General features: G+C 45.1%; 1 protein-coding gene across 1 annotated transcript in view; it reads left to right on the plus strand.

Annotated features, from left to right (window-relative positions):
- The window catches only part of PEPD (peptidase D), a 210,743-nt gene that overhangs the window by 27,355 nt on the left and 164,137 nt on the right, over positions 1–19,251 (plus strand). The window contains exons 5-6 of the mRNA XM_007957826.2: positions 7,994–8,041; positions 9,558–9,619. Of these exons, the coding sequence (XP_007956017.1) occupies positions 7,994–8,041; positions 9,558–9,619 (110 nt within the window). The remainder of the gene's footprint in view (positions 1–7,993; positions 8,042–9,557; positions 9,620–19,251) is intronic.

The raw sequence follows: 19,251 nt of genomic DNA on the forward strand, positions 1-19,251 counted from the left end.
ATCTAGCCACCCATATACCCATGTCTGCCTTCACTGACAACACAGTACTATCTGTGCAAAATGTTCATCTTTTGTTGTCTGTACCTCCCATGTACCTCTCTCTGTCTTCCTCTTCCTCGATGCCACCATGTTGACCACTCACGTTTGGTACATTGCCCTTCTCTTCACCCAAATCAATACTTAGTTCTACCTATCTAACAGTGTTCCCCCTCCTCTCCTCACACCCCTGGAAACCAACAAAGAAAATTTCCTTCCACAGATTCTTCCGTATTCTTTTGATGCTTTCTGCATTGTCCAATATTTTTGCCCATAGACTCCTTCAGTATTGTAACTTCAGGCTTGAATTTTTCCTTCAGTTCTTTCAGCTTGAGAAATGCCGAATGTGTTCTTCCCTTTCGATTTTCTAACTCCAGGTCTTTTCATATTTCACTATCATACTTTATCTTCTCGAGCTGCTCTTTGACATCTTGTTTTCAGCTCTTTTTTACTTTATCATCCATTCACTTTAGCTACTCTGTGTTCAAAAGCAAATTTCAGAGTCTCTTCTGAACGATTTTGGTCTTTTCTTCCTTTCCTGTCTTTTCAATGACTTTTTGCTTTCTTCATTTATGATATTCTTGATGTCATCCCACAACTCGTCTAGTCTTCTGTTACTGGTGTTTATGTGTCAAATCTGTTCTTTAAATGGTCTCTAGATTTAGGTAGGATGTATTCAAGGTTGTATGTTGGCTCTCGTAGGCTTTTTTTAATTTTCTTCAGCATTAACTTATACTTTCATGTGAGCAATTGATGGTGCTTCATTTTCTCTTTCCACAGATGTAGTTGACCTGATGCTTGTATAATCCATCTGGTGAGGTCCATATGTGTACTTGCCGCTTATGTTGTTGAAAAGAGATATTCGCAATGAATAAGTTGTTGGTCTTGCAAAATTCTGTTATGTGATATCTGGCATCATTTCTGTCAACAAGATCATATTTTCCAACTACAGTTACTACTTCTTTGTTTCCATCTTTTGCATTCTAATTGCCAGTAATTATCAATGCATCTTGGTTGTGCATTTGGTCAATTTCAGACAGCAGAAGTTGGTAAAAATCTTTAATTTCCTCATCTTTGGCCTTAGCAGTTGGTGCATAAATTAGAATAATAGTAGTATTAACTGGTCTTTCTTGTAGGTATATGGATATTATCCTATCCCTAACAGTATTTGTATTTCAGGATAGATCTTGAAATGTTTTTTTTTTTTTTTATGATGAACATGATGCCATTCTTCTTTGTCATTCTTGCTATAGTAGACCATAAGATTGTGCAGTACAAAATGGCCAATACCAGTCCAATTCAGCTCACTGTGCCTAGGATATCAATCTTTATGCATTATATTTCATATTTTACAACTTCCAATTTTCCTAGATTCATACTTCTTACGTTCTACATCCTGATTATTAATGAATATTTGCAGCTGTTTCTTCTCATTTTGTTGTACTACATCAGCAGATGAGGGTCCCAAAAGCTTTACTCTGTCCATATCATAAACGTTGACTCTTCTTTGAGGAGGCAGCTCTTTCCCAGTTGTATTTTGAGTACCTTCCAACCTGAGGGTCTCATCTTTCAGCTATATCAGACAGTGCTGATCACTGCTATTCATAAGGTTTTCAGTAGCCAGTTTTTTCCTAAGTGGGCCTTGCCATGTCCTCCTTCCTAGTTGCTCTTAGTCTTGAAGTTCTGCTGAAACCTGTTCATCATGGGTGACCTTGTGGGTATTTGAAATACCAGTGGCACAGTTTCCAGATCACATCAACATGCACACTTCCACAGTACAACAAACTGGCAGACGAGTGGTGATCTTTGGGTGTAGGATCTAAAGTAGACTGAACATTTATTTGCATGCACCTAATGAGGTCATTTGCCACTTACCCTGTATTTCTCAGTACCTGAGCAAGAGAGACCTGGTCATCTTTAATTCTAATTTTATTCTCCTTTGGCAAGTGTATGTCTCCCTTCTTCCCCTAAAGCTGCATCTTAATGTCATTACCCTTTGAGACCTTGACCCTTCAGGTCTCCTGGTTGTGAAATCTGGAGGGTGTACCCTTATATCCACCTCAGTCAGAGACTCTGGCCCACCAAGTCAGAGACTGTTCTATGTCTTAGTCTGCCTAGCCACTGTCTGACATTTTTGTTTTTATACCTGGGGGAATACCCAATTCTGTGTTTCCAGTAGTTTTTTGGAGGGGTGGAGAGAAGAAGGAGAACCTGGACCCAGTTAAACTGATCTCTAAATTCAGTAAACTAGAGGAGGTCTTGAGTATCAGGAAGGTCCTTAAGGATGGTATAGAACCACACAGACCAGGTCATGATTCATCTTCATCTATAAAGCAGAATATTAAATGAAGGCTTCAATGGAGTTCGAAGATAGAATCTCTTAGGTTTCAGGGGTTTTCTATAGCACTGTCATCATTAATCAATTTTATTGTTACTATTACTACTCTTATTGGAAATGAAGGCTCATGTTGACAGTGGGACAGTTGCTTCACTTTGTGCAGCAGCCATTGGTTCCAATAACCTCTGTGGCTCACCCAGAATTCCCATCCTCATGTAAGGGTGAGGCATAGCTGCCACCTCATTTACAGAGGGGATTGCTGAAGCTGTAAGTGAGGTGAGTGGCAGAGTTGGGATGCAGCTCCAGGACCTTTGAACTCCAGAGTCCCTGCCCTTGACCTCTGCCTCCATTTGTCCTATCAGAAATGCAGGACACTTCTCTGGAGGTGAGTTACACAAGTGCCTTTAATTTTCTGTGGCTTGCAATGGGGCATCCAACAAGTGCAAATTGCTACACTAAATCACCTGGGCTGGGAGGGTTTTTCCAGTTGCTAGAGGTAACTGGGGCCACTCAATCTTTGAAGGTGACAGGAAGCTCCTTATTTCAGGGAAAGGTTTTCTGGGCCAGTTCTATTCAGTCCCAGTCCCTTCTAACTGCAGGGGGCCCTGGCCATCTGTGACAAATCACAAGTGAGAAACAGCTGACACAAAGCCCATGCACTTGTCTCCTTGGAAAGAAGGCAGCAAAGCCAGCCTTAGACAAGAATGGTCACTTGATAGTGCATATAAAATATAGATACCTGATGTAGCAAACCTGATTATCAAGTTCCCCTTCTCTCTGTGGATCATCCTGAGTTTAATTATTGAGAGGGCAGAGCAAATGGGTCTCCTGAGAAGCTGCTCTGCCTCGGTGTGGAGAGGCATCGGGGAGTGACGGGGTCTGCGGTGCTACTCAGGGAGAGGTCACACCTCTAAAGGGGCAACTGTTGTATGAGACTGCTGGCCAGGATTCTGATGATTCAAGAGTAGCTGCAAATCTGCATTATTTGTGATGTTCCTGATGTTTAAACTTTAGAAGCAAATTCAGATTTTTAAAAACATTGCAGGCAAAAGAAAGCTCCTCTTTGGGCCATATTTGGCCCATGAGTCACCAGTATCCACTCCTTGTTTAAGGATACTGCCATGAAAAGAGTATGTTTTTAAAGGCTTAGGTGCTTACAGGGGTTATATCCAGCTATCTGGAACATTGCTGGCTTCCTCAACAGTGCTGGTGAAGGAAGATCTAGCCCCATTCTCTGGATCATCACCCCAAGAGTGCGTACCCTGTGAGGGGCCTGTGGGCCTAGGTGGGGCCTGGTTCTGAGGGCGTATGAGATGTCCCCAGGAAGTCTCTGATCATCCTAGGAGGAGGAGCCCATCCTCAGGGGTCTGATGAATTTTGATGTGTCCCCCCTTTTCCCATCCCACCTCGAGGTGGGACTACCTGGGAAGTCGATGCTGGCCATGATGTGAAGCAAGGCAGGGACATTTAACAGCCCTTGTTTGTGAGAGCTGATGGGTCCCCAGTGAAATTAGGTCCTGGGTTGACTGATCCATGACACTGTGTATGATGGAGCTGCAGCCGAGCTGGCAACACACAGCTGCATCGTGTTCCCTTAATTTTTGAGGCCCGGAATAAGGGAGTGCTGATGAGAGTGTAGCATTAATGGGGCTCCACGGGCAAGGGCGGATGGAGCTGCCAGGCTGGGGGAGGTTTTGTAGCCGCAGAGGTAACTAGGGCCCACTCAAGCAGTTGTGATCAATAAAAGATGTTGCTCTGCCAGGAATAGCAGACACATAGCCTGCTCTGCAAGTCGGGCTCAGTCCATCTGTGCATCAGGCAGCGCGGAAAGTGCTGCTTTCTCCTCCATTATTCCTAACCAGCACGTCTTGAGAGTCGTTGTGGAGAGAAAAACCATCAGCCCACACATTTGTTATCCTGCTTCTCTCTCCCAAGGACAATAGCAGATACAATCCCCAAGTGCCTTCTCGGTCTTTGATTCTGCTGCTGTAATTGACGGAATCGTTGTGTGCTGATGAATGTAGACCCGTCGCTGCAACCTAACAGCACACCCAGGGCTTAACACGTGCAGCTCCCGTTCTTTTAATGAGTCTCCCCCTCCTCCAGAAGGGGCTGGGGAGGGAAGGGACTCAACCAAGCCTTTAATTTGTGGAACACAGAGGCTGAGGAATTCAGCTATTGGATAAATCAGGGAGGGCTCCAGGGCAGGGGGGTGGTTGAAACACACCCAGAGGGTCATTTGGCTGTGAGCATCAGAAACCTGGCAGAGTACCTGGTTTTTGACATAGCAGCCCCGTTGGGTGATATTTGATTCTGTTTGATAATTTGACTGTGGTAAAATATATATAGGAGTCACTGGGTGGCACAGATGGTTAAGCACTGGACTACTGACTGAACGTTGGTGGTTCACACCCACTCAGGGGTGCTTCAGAAGAAAGACCTGGTGGTCTGCTTCTGAAAGTTCACAGCCTTGAAAACCCCATGAGCAGTTCTGGTCTGCAGTTCATGGGTCATCATGAGTTGAAATTGACTCAGTGGCAACAACAACAAAATAAATAAAACAAAAAACTGACCATTTTAACCATTTTTAAGTATGCAATTCAGTGACATTAATAATTGGGATAATATAATATTTGTCCTTCTATGCCTGGTTTATTGATTTTTTTTTAAGGAAATACATCATTTACGGAATTTATTTCAAGGAAATAGCAAAGCTTTATTATATACAAAGATGTTCAACCCAGCATTGTTTATATTGTTCAACCCAGCATTGGAGATAACTTAAATGCCCAGTAGGGGAATGAGTAAATACATGTCTACTAAGAGATTATTATGTAGATATATTCATATCTGTGCTTTGCTATTTTGTAATTGTGAACTTGGGCAAGTTATGTAACCCATAAACCTTCCTCATTCGTAAAGTCTGCGTAATTGTAGCACTAACTTCATGGGTGGTTAAGTCAGATGATGTGTGTAAAATATTGGCACGGGCCTTTTGATCAAGCACTCGTTGGATCGTGACCATCCTCGGTGGTAGTGACTGCTAAAAATTGTGAGTTTGAAGAATATAAGTTTTCCCCACTATCCAAAAATAGAACATTGCTATGAAATCTTTTGTAAGCTGAAATGGTGTAAAGCAAAGAAACAGTTACCATTAACTTATATGGGAAAAATTCTTGAGCATTCCCAGACTCAAAAAACAACCTACCAGATCATACCAAATAACACATAAAACCTGAAATCACACTGAAATATAGTGTTCACAGACACAGTTCAAACCTGTGGTGGCTTGAGGCTAAGAGGCTTAGTGTAGTTCCCAGGGAGGGAGCTTGATGGTGCCACTCTCACTGCTCAGCTGCCTGTTTAATGGCTGCCTACAAAACAAACGGTGAACACTACTTTTGCTTTTCACCTTTTATCGTAAAAGCAAAAGTATTCTTTGGATCTCTTTTGGTTAGCGAAAACAGGTACTAATACAGGTATTTCATGAATGTACAGTAATGCACAGTGAACTTTCAAGAAGCTGGGTATACCCTTACTTAATGACAGGATATAAGTGAAGTGTAGAAATTCATACAATCCAAATGTCATTATGGATCTCTGTTTTTATATGGGGAGCCCTGGTGGTGTAGTGCCTAAGGCATTTGACTGCTAACTAGAAGGCTAGTGGGTCAAACCCACCAGCCATTCCTTGGAAGGAAGGTTGGACAATCTACTTAAGACTAGAAGGAAATACTACCAAAATGTTAACAGTGAATGTCTCTGGGGTAGAGTTGTAGGTATATTTTATCTTTTGTTTTGGTTCAGATTTATGTTACATTTTGAAAGTCTAGACATGTTCAAACAGACATAGCTTTAGGAACATCAACTCTGGCATATACAGGTAGTTCCCAGCCTACAGTGGAGTTCTGATCTGACAACTCCATTGTAAATCAGTTCTGACGTAAATTGAATACCTCATTTTCTTTTCTTTACTTTTTTCAGTTTTCATTATTACTGCCACAGCTTGCTGTACCGTAGTGCTTTGAACAGTAAACCATAAATTGAACATTTGTGGCTGAACATTTGAGAACGAACATCAGCAAATTACATGCTGCAGCATTGTATATAGTGCTACATATTACTAATGATAAGATGTGGAAAAAAAGGAAAAAACAGATGGTTGTAAGTGTGGTCCATTGTAACTCGAAATCATTGTAAGTCGGGGCCTACCTGTATATTTATTGCTCAAATTTGCACATGCCTATCAAATCCATTAAATGAAGTATCTTTTCTTTTTTTGTGTGTATATATATATATATATTTTTTTTTTTTTTTCCAGTACATTCCACATTTCTGCAGGGAGTATCTCAGTATTAAAAAATATGTATTTGTCAAAACTTATCAAAGCTTACATTTCAAATATATGCAGTCTGGTGTATGACAGTTATACTTCAGTAAGTATGTGAAAATAACGACAGATCCTTCTTACTCTCCCACTGAACCAAGGGTGTGGAGAGTCTGGGCTATGCGCAGAGCGAGGGCTACAGTGGGGAGACTAGTTTCTGTAGGGGACGGGCACATAAGCCTCAGATACAGTAGGATCTATAGTAACCAAGATGCAGGGCAGACTAAGGGGTGAGGTCAGGAAAAGAGGAAATTGCTTCTCATCAGGGTGATTGGCCACATTTAGGGGACAGGTGTCCTGGCCTGTATCATTTCGTGAGCACTTTTCCAGAGGTGATTAGTACTGCAGGGGGTGGTGGTGGGAGATGTAGAACTGAGTGAATGAACCTGCCTGGGCCCTGGGTTACTCAGAATGAGTATGAGGTTATAAAGTGGCTAAGATGGGGAGACAGAATTCCATACAGAGGAAGAGTAGGAGCAAAGATATGTGTACATGGCATGATCCTTTAAGCAGTTAGGATTGGAAGCAACCACAGTTTTCAGGGCAAGGAGGTGAGGTGTTAGGGCCATAGCAGAAGAAGGATGGAGAGTAGGGGCATGGGATGAGTGGCCGGGGGAAGGCTAACTCCTCAGGGACTAGGAGATGAATGATGGGGGTGGTGGGAGGGGAGAGAGGGAAGGAAGTTGAGGCATCAACCTGGTGGATGGGAGGCTGGTGGGGCCAGTGCCCAGGGGGTTACCGGGTGCCAGGTCTTTTAGGAAGGGCTAGCCTTAGAGGGTAAGGCTGGCGGTTCAAACCCACCAGCCACTCCTCGGAAGGAAGGTTGGGCATTCCTACTTCTGTAGTGATACTGCCTCGGAAACTCAAGGAGGGGTCACTATGAGTCGGGTCTGACTCGATGGCAAACAACAACAACAACAACAAGCCTTAGAGGGTGGGAGGGTTTGGATGTTTGGAGCCAGGAATCTGTGTGGTGTGTGGTGGCAGGGTGGTAGGGAATTGTGCAAGGCTTTGGATTTAGATCCTATACTGTATTAGCTGTGTAACTTTCAGAAGTCCCTTAGCCTATATACCTCAGTTTCTTCATCTGCAGCACAGGGACATCGGCACTGCTTTACGGATTTGCTCAATAAGAGTGAGCTGTCAATACTAAGCAGTGATAGTATATCATCTTCATCAGACTTCTTTGTGGATGCTCTAAAGTGGTTTTTTTTTTTCTTCTGATCTTTCAGATTGCCAGTGTCCTGATGTCACAGAGCCCTTCTGTCCTCCTTACTCTGGTAAGTGGCTGCTGGCCAGGGACTGAACAGTATCTGGGCACAGAGGAGAGGGCTAGGGGGCTTCTTGGCCCTGCAGCGGTCAGGGTCCTAGGGGAGGATTGAGAAACCGAGAGGAGGCGTCTGCAGTTCCCGCCCCAGCCTCTAACACATGGTTTCCATAACAAATAGTAACACCTTCTTAGCCAGAACAACTGACCATGTCCAGAACCACGTTCTCAGTTCTCACATTCTCCCTGGGATGGGCATTGTTCTGTCGTGAGTCCACTGTGACAGGTTCAGACCTGAGCTGGAAGATGTTTTTGTTTCAGGCTGAACTAATGGGGTTTATGGGAGTAAAATGTCCATTTACTTCTAGCCTGGTTCTCCTACATTGTTAATATAATTTGAAAAACATACCCCTGGCGCTTGCCTGTGAGGTAGGTGAGCTGAGCTGTGAGGCACCAGATTTTGAACCTGAGGTGGTGAATGGCATAGGACCTCCTCTGCCCTTCAGCCTAATGGATAGGCCTGTGTGATGGGCTCCTGGTGCCTGTCGGGGTGGGGGCTGTCAAGGCTGAGAAATACCTTACAGAAGGATGCTTTCTTGCCCTTCTTTGACCTTGGGAGTTTCAAATATGAAAAGTATGTAATTCTCCCCACCCCCACAAAGTTACCCTCTCCCTTGTTAATTGATTTTATAGAAATGGTTTGCTGCTCTGGTTATGTTTTTAGCACTTTACGCAGTCTCCTTTTTCCTCTCTGCTGTTTTGATAGCTAAGAAGGATGGCTGTGCTAGGTGATTGTGGTTAGAGGGTTTAATGTGTATTATTTAGCTGTACAAGTAGACGTTGACCTGAAGTTCTTGAGGAATACGTGGAGATTTAAAATGCCTTTCCTCTCTGAGGATAGCAGTTTTCCTCTGATGCCCAACGTTGTTTCCACATTCTGAGTTCCTTTCAGAGTCTCATACAGTTAGAAAAGGAGAGGTTGTGATAGAGCTTTGTGGTGTCACTCTGAGAAAGGCCCTTTCTGCGGAACTGGATCTGACCCATATCTCTGGAAGGACTGGATTTGATTATCCAGATCTAGTAATGTCAGTGGGTGGTGTGAATGGTTAATGCCATTAAGGTTGGTGGTTCAAGTCCACCCAGAGGTGCCTTGGAAGAAAGGCCTGGCACTCTACCCTGAAAAATCAGCCATTGAAAAGCCTATGGGGCACAGTTCCACTCAGACTCACATGGGGTCACCATGAGTTAGAATTGACTCCTGGAACTGGTGTTTAATGTTGGTGTAAAGCCTGTGTGCGAGAGAGAAGATGAGGCTTACTGTGGGAGATTGGATTTGTTCATGGTGTCTCTGCTCCTTTCTCTTTCCAAGCTGTGACATGATGTTTGCCCCTGAAAGAAAGGAAGACCTGCCTTTGGCCAGCTTGGAGTTACTTGGCTTGTCAAAGAAAGCTGCGGGGCGGGGGTCCTAGCCTGGCAGTAGGCCACCCTCGTGAACACGCCGTGATCTCATGCTCTCTCTCTCTTCCCAGCGTGGCGTCAACACGGACAGTGGCAGTGTCTGCAGGGAGGCCTCCTTCGAGGGCATCAGCAAGTGAGTCCTGGGGCCCTGGGAGCATGATCTCTCTCTCCACCGCACTGGCTCAGCCCATCACCAGCAGGTCTTTCCTGCTCTACAAACTAGGTGTGAAACACACATACAGGAGGACTCTAAAAGAAGTTAGACTGGGTATTTTGAGGAATATTTAACAAAATAATTTGCTTTCTCTGGCCACAGCTTTTACTTTAAGAAAGGGATGCCTCTTCTCTTGCTCTGTATAATGAATGTGCTGGCCCTTCCGAGTATTTGGGGAGCCTGGCTGGCCCAGTGCAGGCAGCAGGATTGGCTGTGTTCTTTCTTGAGATCTGCTCTCAGCTCTGTGTTCTCTGTTCTGAATACACCCTTTGACATACAGCCCTCTCCCCTTTGTCCTAGTCATTCACTTTTCTCAGCCCAGCTCTCAACAATTTTCCCTTGGTCCCCGCTGCCCCAGTCCCAGGCAAGAACCCTTCTTACCTGCCCTCACTCCTCAACTCAGCTCTATGCTGAGCCCCCGAACCCTGTTTGGGAACAAGTTCCCCCTTCTAGGCCTCTCCAGGCAGGAAGGCAGATATCGGGCACAAGGAGAGTAGCAGCTCAGCCTCCTTGGGCTGGCAGGCACAGCAGACAAGCCCTCAGGAGAGGCACCTGCTCCCTGAGGCTGCTCCCAGCTTGTCCTCTCTGTACCTGGATACCCAGGCTCCTCCCCTCCCCCCCACCGTGGATGCTCTGCAGCTGCGATACGGAGGCAGTGACAGAGGAAGTGCCTCATAATTATGTATGAGCCTGAGCCTCGGGAATTGTGTGTATGTGTGATGTAGAGGTGATTAGGAAGGATTATGAGCTCATAAATATGTATCACTTTCCTCAATGATAAGAGCGATAGCACAGGGTGTAGGGGGGTGAGTCTCAGGTTTGTTCCTTTTTTATTGCACAAATCTCTGCATCCTCTGTGGAGTTTCCCCAGGGTGGCCATGCTTCCCATACCTGAGGTGATTAATCAAGCTTGTTGAAATGCTGTCCATGGGGCCACTGCCTCTTTCTAGGCCCTGGGGGATTGGAGGCCACACTTGGCTGCTCCCTGTCCTGGGCTGGACCTCCCCAAGTCCCTCTAGTACTCCATGTGTCTTCCCATCCTTCTGAATTCCTCAACCAACACCGTGGAATATCTCTGCTGTCCTGTGCCCCACCCCACACCTGCCCGCCACCCCAGCCTCTGCTTGGATTTTTGCCTTGTAGAGAGGGCACTGAGCTGGAGGTGGGAGTCCTGGTGGCGGCCTCACAGCCAAGCCCTGTGGCCTTGGCAAGTTCCTTCCTCTATGAGCTTTGGCTCCCCTGTGGTGCTGCTGGGCCTTGCTGTGAGGAAGAAATGAGATCACACTCACCAAAAGCCTGGCCTGGAGCTGGGGCTTTGCAAACAGTTGCCCACAAGCAAGCCCCTGATCAGGGCCCAGTGCCTCACTGGACCTCAGTCCCATTGTTTGGGCATTGGGACCAGGTGGACTCTAGGATCTCTGACTACAAGATTCCTTGATGTCAGTGGGGCTGCTTGGCTGTGGGTTCTTTGCATGCCCTTCTCCAGAGTTCTCTGCTACAGGGAATGCCTTCTCAGCACTCCCAGGGCCAGGTCGGTGAGGGCTGTTGTAGGCATGGTTCAGGAATGTGACCCTTGTAAGCAGAGCTCTGCTGTCTACTTTGCTGGAGAAGATGCCAGTGGGGCCCCCAAGGACATCATTGCTGCCTTCAGGGCAGCAGAAGCGGAGGCCTCGTCGCACCCCACTTAGAGTGTTCATCCCTGTGAACTCCAGCGTCTCTTCTGGCAAACAGACCCTCGTCTGTGTCCTCAGCTGCTCTCCTGAGCCCCTGAGGCCAAGAGCCCAGAGGAGCCTGTGCTTCGCCGAACTCCCACCCAGTCAGCATTTGGGAGGCTGTTTAGAGAGCCAGAGGCTGCCTTAAGCTTGAACAATTTCCCCAGACATTGAGCTGATACCTCCCCAAACTGTGGTCCAATCTATAGTGAGAGGCTGATGTGCTCACTAGACCCCTCAGTTGAGAGAATGCCCTTTATGTGTGAGTTGGGTGCATTGAGTTCCCACATCCATATGTTGAACTGCTTGTTGGTTTTTCTGAGTTGGCCTACATGCTGCAGGTAAGATCCTTCCCACATGTCTCTTTGCTTGGGGTCCCCTGGCCTGCTTGTGGTGTTCTCACTCCTCTTTGACCCCTAGGAGTCTTGCCTCCTCATGCTTTACTCTGGACCCCATCCCATTGGATTGCCCTTTCTGTAGCTCCAATCTAAGGAGTTGCTCCATCGGGACAGGATCCTGCAGTGAGTCGCCATGTCCCCACCCTGCAGACCATGGGCACTGACGCTGGGTGTCCACCTCTGCCTTTAGCCACCCCTTGAGCTCTTTCTCTGTAGAGACCATTCACAGTCATGTCTGTGTTCCTGGAGTTGGGGTGCCTCCCACCCGCCCAGGTTGCAGCATCTTGACTCTACTACCTCCTGCACTCTGTGCCAGGCTGGAGAGACAGCTTGTCCTTGAGTGCCGTGGCAGCTCAGACGACCCAGCAGACCACATTCACCAGCCTGCCGTGAGTGTCTCCAGCTGTTTGCTGAGGATAATAATAGCTGTTTCCTAAGCAAGATGAATCTTGCTGTTCTACTTTCCATTGCTCAACTGTTCCTGTCACTGGCCATTCTCACTGCCCTAATGAAACTCCTCCTTACTTCCTGGAGTTGGTTTTTTTTTTCAACAAAACAAAACTATTTTAAACTTCTCAGAAATACCTCCTTCCGTCTGTATCTTTGGTTGATCTCTTGCTTTTAACAGAAGAAGTTTAGGTTTGGCTTATCTGTTTGTCCTTATGGACCATCTTAGGCTGCCTTGACCTGGAGGGAGCGAGCTTATAGTAGAACAGTGTCTTCATCTATCAACTCATCCCAGGGCCCTGGTCCAGCTGGACAGTCAGCCTGTGACCTTTCCAAATGTAGCTTCTCAAGGTTATTTGCCTGCTACATTTGGGCTCAGCCTTGGTGGGCTGTGAGTTTGGTCCTGGGAGAGCCAGACCCTCCCTCCTGCCCTGAGGCCTCCCTCAGCCTTCTCAGATCAGACCATGTGGGGAGCAGGCATGTGCTGGGTCTTGTGGTGGGGCCAGTGGTGGACTGGGAGCATAGGGAGCAGGGAGGCAGAGGTGGTAGGCTCTAGGCCTGGGAGGCGAGAGGGATTCCCCATGGCCTGAAGCCCCTGGGCTCACTAAGGGCTTTGGCCATGTCTTCCCTGGGGAACCAGGTGAAGGGAGCAGGCAGAGACAGTCTTCCCCTGGCCTGGTACTGGGTTTGGGATCTGACCCAGGCCATGCCTCTGTGTATGACCTGACTGGAGTGGGGAAGTTCACAGGGAAGGTGTTTTAGAAGCACCAGCCTGGATATGGGCTCTGGTGGGAGGACAGGGTTTGTGGCAAGTGGGGTCAGACACTCATTGTCAGGTCCTGGTGACAGAATAATAGAATGGCGGTCTGGGGGCCAGGGAAGGTGAGATGTGAAGGGTAGCTCTGGCGCTAAGGCAGTCAGTAGCACTTAGCTAATGCAGGTTGGGAGTAGAGTCATACCTGATACATCTTTATTAGCATCCAAGGAAGTAGCTTTGAGGGCACAATTTCCTGAGAGAGACACACTGACCATGAAGGGAAATAGATGGTCTGTGGGGGCCAGGTTGCCTGAACCCAGGACCCATACACTGCCCATGAAGTCTACAAAGCTTGGTGGTGGTAAGCTTTCTAGCAGGAGACAGTTCACTCCAAAACAGGTGGAATCTGCCCTGGAGTCCTGGGCTGGGCTGTGAGTTACAGAGGACTCTGTCCCATGCAGTTGGCTGAGAAAGAAATATAGTCGGTATTTTATATCAGCTGGTTATTAAGGGTGAGCATATTTCTCATCTTTTGACATTTACTTAAATTGCCTTGCATATTTGAAGACAATTGGTTACAAATTAATCCATTTAAATAAGCAGTTAAATACAAAATTGCTGAATTTGAGGGTTGTTAATGCAGACATATTAATATTCAAAGATGTGAATTTTAAAACTCAGGAAGTAGAGGGACATTATTAAAACTTGATGATCACAGCAAAATGCCAATTTGTAGTTCAAGGACCATGGCTATCTGGTTACCATTAACTTGCATGTCAAGTTAATATTTAGGACTGAGTTTCTAGTTATAGCCATGGAACCCTCTTTAGGAAAGGGATCCTGAGGAGGTAAGAATCTGCGACAGTTCCCTTGCTAGGAGTGCAGGATAGGGGGTCTTTCTGGGGCCTGTTCCCTGGGCTGGGCCTGCCTGCTTCATTGGATTGGAGACACCAGGGGACATTGGGCCTACACTTCTCACCCTTCCATGTGGAAATTACCTTCCTGCTTCTGAGACACTCTCCCATCCTTACAGGAGCTGGTGGAGTTTTGTTGTGGCGTAGTGTCTAAGTCATTTGACTGCTAAGCAGAGGGCGAACTACCAGCCACTCCTTGGAAGGAAAATTGGGCAGTCTACTTCCGAAGAGATATCACCTTGGAAACCCAAGGAGGGGTTGCTATGAGTTGGAATGGACTTGATGGCCGTGAATTTGGTTTTTGAGGGTTTTTTTTTTTTATTGTTATTATTATAGAAAATGCTAACCAGCACAGAAGCAACATAAGGAATATTAAAAATTCTTTTATGTAGAGTTAAACCTATCAACAGTTTAGTAATAAGGAAATCTTTTTGATTCTTCTGTGTGTCTGAGTGTATGTTTGTTGTATATCTCTCTGTGCAGGACTGTGTGTGTTTGTGTATACACACACATAGATTGGTCTGCATGTATCTGTGTGTATCTGTGTGAGACTATGTTTATCTGTGGATGTCTTTGTGTGTCTAGGTATATGCCTGTCTTTGTATGTATGTCTTATATATATGTATCTGTGTGTGTCAGTGTGTATGTGGTGTACACATCTGTGTATGTCTGTGTGTCTCTCTATGTAGTGGGTAGGTAAGTTTGTATTTGTGGGCAAGAGAAGTCAGCTGATCTGGTGAAGGGGAAAACAACTGCCAGAAGGATGTCATGGGTCACAATATCTTTAGGCGGGTGGACAACCAGGTTCAGTTTCAGGCAGGAATAGATGGAGGGATTTGGAAAGACAAATCCTCATCCAGAATTGTGATCACAGAGCTCACAGAGATCACAGAGCTCTGTCTTCTTGGCTTCCTGGGAGTAGGCAGGCTCCACTTCCTGAGAAGATCCACTGGGAAAGAATTCTGAAACCAAGAAGATGCAGGGGAAGAAGGAAACAGATAATGTCCACTGTGTGTGTGTGTGTGTGTGTGTGTGTCTAAGTTAAGTTTGTGTGTAAACTTGGCTGGGCCTGGTTGAGTGGCTGGGCAGCTGGATATAGCATTCCCCATGATGAGACTGGTAATCGATTCCATGGTGGAATCTACTGTGAGCAGCTGAGTAGCTGCCTTTGGGATGTGGTCTGCTTCCTGTATGTAAGGAGAAGCTTTGGGGAATGGTCTCTAGCTTATGGCATGCCTGAACCTGCATGTAGCTGAGTTGTTGTTCAGCCTGCCATGCTATGCTGATCTTGAGACTCAGTGGAATTGAATCAATGGCCTACCGTGTGGTTTGGTAACATCAGGACTGTACCATTTTGTTAACATTGGGATTGTTAGCCTCAGCAGCCAGTAGCTGCCTGAGTGAAGAGATACCTCTAGCTTCAGTGGGCCGGGAGAAAGAGGCAGAGCTGAAGCCCAAGGTTGAGGGGCTTTCACCCAGCCCCAAGAGCCTGGCACTTGGAACTCAGATTTCTAGCCGCCAAAAATTGTAAGAATAAACTCCCATTCTTTAAAGCCATCCCATTTGTGGTGTGTTCTGTTAGAGCAGCGCAGAAGTAACCAAAACAGTATGTGTGTATGTGTGTGTTTGCATACACCCCCCCCACACACACATAGTAATAACAATACATGGACACTGGACAAAATCTTTGCCAGGATGAACTCATTCTGAATTCCCACAACCACACCATGAAGTAGGAACAGTGATCACTCCCATTTTATGGATGAGGACTCTGAGGCCTTGGGAAGTTTAAGAAACTCGACCAAGGTCACAGAGCTAATATGTGCTGGAGCTGGAATTTGAACCCAGGTAGTCCCTAGTGTATGACTCCAGAGTCATACTGTACTGCTCATGAGTGTGAGTGTGAGTGCATGAGAGAGAGAGAGAGAGAGAGTGCACGCGCGTGCGTGTGTATGTGTACACATGCTTTCTGTAAAGTGAAATTTTACTGGTATGTTAAACTTCTGGGTAAATATGCACAATGTCAGTGATATTTGGCAAAATGGGAGCCAGAATCTGTGTTATGTTGATTTATATCATCTGCTGTTCTGTTCTTTACTGTGAACAACCTTGGCTCCTGTGGTCTCTGATATTTCACAAATAGAGCTTTGACTTTACAACATTTAGGTTGACTTTGAATTAAGTAGTTCTGTTTGTGTAGTTAGGAATCCCTAGGGCTTTGGGGATCTAAAATCCTCTCAGCCTGCTAATGCTGCCTTTTCTATTCTCTCCCATGTCCCTGCCCTTTGATTATTCTGGAGCGAAGGGCATACAGTCATAGCATTTGATAGGTGTTTTCAAACAACTGTGATGAGTCCTTGGAGGGTCTCTGGTTTGCAGGAGGACAGGAAGTCATAACTCTGAATGTGCTTGTGTATAATATCCTGACCTGAGATGGAACAGGTCTCTGAATCCAGAAGGTTGAAGGCTTGTCAAGCCTTCTTCGTTGAGACCTGAACTTTGTGGTGGGCCACTTCTTGGTTCCTCAGCTGTCTCATTGATAGCTTGAGTTCTGGATCACACATGGTTCTCTTGTGTCAGAGATGTGCCCTGACTTGCGCTTAACCCTTTAGCCTTCTAGGGTCACTTTTTAAATTGTTTATTTTATTAAAAACCAATTTTTGGCTTTGTAGATTTTCCTCTAGTATATTTGTTTGTTATTGTTGTTAGGTGCCATTGAGTTGGCTCTGACTCATAGCGACCCTATGTATGACACACCACCTGGTCTTGCGCTAGCCTCTCAGTCCTTCGTATACTTGAGCTCATCATTGCAGCCACTGTGTCAGTTCCTCTTGTTAAGGGTCTTCCCCTTTTTATGTTGACCCTCTACTTTACCAAGCAAATTCCTTTTCCAGAGAATGGTCTCTTCGGACAACATGAACAAAGTAGGTAAGATCAAGTCTGGCCATTCTTGTTTCCAAGGAGCATTCCAGCTGCTCTCCTTCCAGGAGTTCTGGCACTCCATGGTATTTTCAGTATTCTTCACCAACACCACAATTCAAAGGCCTTATCAGTTCTTATTTGGTCTTCCTTTTTCATTTCAGCTTTCACATGCATATGAGACAAATGAAAATACCATGGCTTGGGTTAGGTGCAATTTAGTCTTCAAAGTGACTTAGGTATACCTTGGAGTGGATTGCTGGGTCATATGGTAACTTTTGACTTTGTTTAACATTTTGGGGAACTTCCAAATTATTTTTCAAAGTGGCTATACCATCTGCATTCCCATTAGCAATGAAATAGTTGTTAGGTGTCATCAAATTGGTTCTGGCTCATAGTGCACAGGTTTCAATGCAGCTTATAGACTGAGACAGACTAGGAAGAAGGAAGAGGCCATCCACTTCTCAAAGAACTGGCCAGGGAAAACCTTATGAATAACAGAGAAACACTGTCTGATATATTACTGTGCAACTTTATGAATAGTCTAGAAACATTGTCTGATACAGTGCAGGAAGACAAGCCCCTTAGGTCAGAAGGCTCTCAAAAGACAACTGGGAAAGAGCTGCGTCATCAGAGTAGAACCAACCTTGCTGATAAAGATAAAGTAAAGCTTTTGAGACCTCTGCTTGCTGACTCAATTTTCTCCTCAAATTGAGGAGAAACAGCTGCAAACATCCATTAATCATCAGAACATGGAATGTACGAAGTATGTATCTAGAAAAATTGGAAGTTGTCAAAAATGAAATGGAACATAAAGACTGATATTCTAGGCATTAGTGAGCTGAAGTGGACCAGTTTTAGCCATTTTGAATCAGACAACCATATGATCTACTATGCCGAAAATGACAGTTTTGAAGAGGAATGGCATGGCATTCTTCATCACAAAAGATGTTTCAAGATCTGTACTGAAGTACAATGCTGTCAATGATAGGATAATATCTATATGCCTACAAGGCAAACCAGTTAATACTACTATTATTCAAATTTATGTACCAACCACCAAAGCCAAAGATGAGGAAATTGAAGATTTTTATAACTTCTGCAGGCTGATATTGAATGAACATGCAATCAAGATGTGGTAATTATCACTGGTGACTAGAATGCAAAAGTTGGAAACAAAGAAGAATACCAGTAGTTGGAAAATTGGGTCTTGGTGACAGAAATAACGCTGGAGATCGCATGATAGAATTTTGCAAGACCAACGGCTTATTCACTGCAAATACCTTTTTTCAATGACACAAACAGTGGCTATACACATGGACTTCACCAGACGGAGTACACAGGAATCAGATTGACTACATCTGTGGCAAGAGGCAAATGGAGAAGCTCGATATCTTCAGCCAAAGTCAGGCCAGGAGCTAATTGTGGAACAGACCATCAACTGCTCATATGCAAGTTCAACCTGAAGTTGAAGATGAGAAAAGAAGAAAAGACCAAAATGTATGTCAGAAGAGACTCTGAAACTTGCTCTTGAATGGAGAGTAGCTAAAGCAAATGGAAGAAATGACAAGATAAAAGAGCTGAACAGAAGATTTCAAAGAACAACTCAAGCAGACAAAGCCAGTTACTATAATAAAATGTGCAAAGACCTGGAGTTAGAAAACCAAAAGAGAAGAACACGCTCAGCATTTCTCAAGCTGAAAGAACTGAGGAAAAAAATTAAGCCTTGAGTTGCAATATTGAAAGATTGTATGGGCAAAATATTGATTGATACGGGAAGCAGCAAAAGAAGATGGAAGGAATACACAGAGTCACTGTATCACAAAGAACTGGTCGATGTTCATCCGTTTCAGGAGGTGGCATATGATCAAGAACCAATGGTATTGAAGGAAGATGTTGAAGCTGCACTGAAGGAATTGTTAGAACAAGGCTCCAGGAATTGATGGAATACCCACTGAGATGTTTCAACAAACGGATGCCCCACTGGAGGCACTTAATAGGTTATGCCAAAAGATTTGGAAGACAGCTACCTGGCCTACTGATTGTCAGAGATCTATATTTGTACCCATTCCAAAGAAGGGTGATCACTGAAAGTGAAATTATCAAACTATATCATTAATATCACACACAAGTAAAATCTTACTGAAGATAGTTCAAAAACAGTTGTGGCAATATATTGACGGAGAACTTCCAGAGGTGCAAGCTGGACTCAAAAGATGTGGTACAGGAGATGTCATTGCTGATGTCAGATGGATCTTGGCTCAAAGCAAAGAATACCAGAAAGATGTTTACTTGTATCTTTTTGACTATCCACAAGCATTTGATTGTGTGGATCATAACAAATTGTGGATAACATTGAAAAGAGTGGGAATTCCAGAACACTTAATTGTACTCATGAGGAACC

The sequence above is a fragment of the Orycteropus afer genome, unplaced genomic scaffold, assembly GCF_000298275.1.
Source record: "Orycteropus afer afer isolate SDZICR_OR568_19922 unplaced genomic scaffold, OryAfe1.0 scaffold00803, whole genome shotgun sequence".
Lineage (NCBI taxonomy): Eukaryota > Metazoa > Chordata > Mammalia > Tubulidentata > Orycteropodidae > Orycteropus > Orycteropus afer.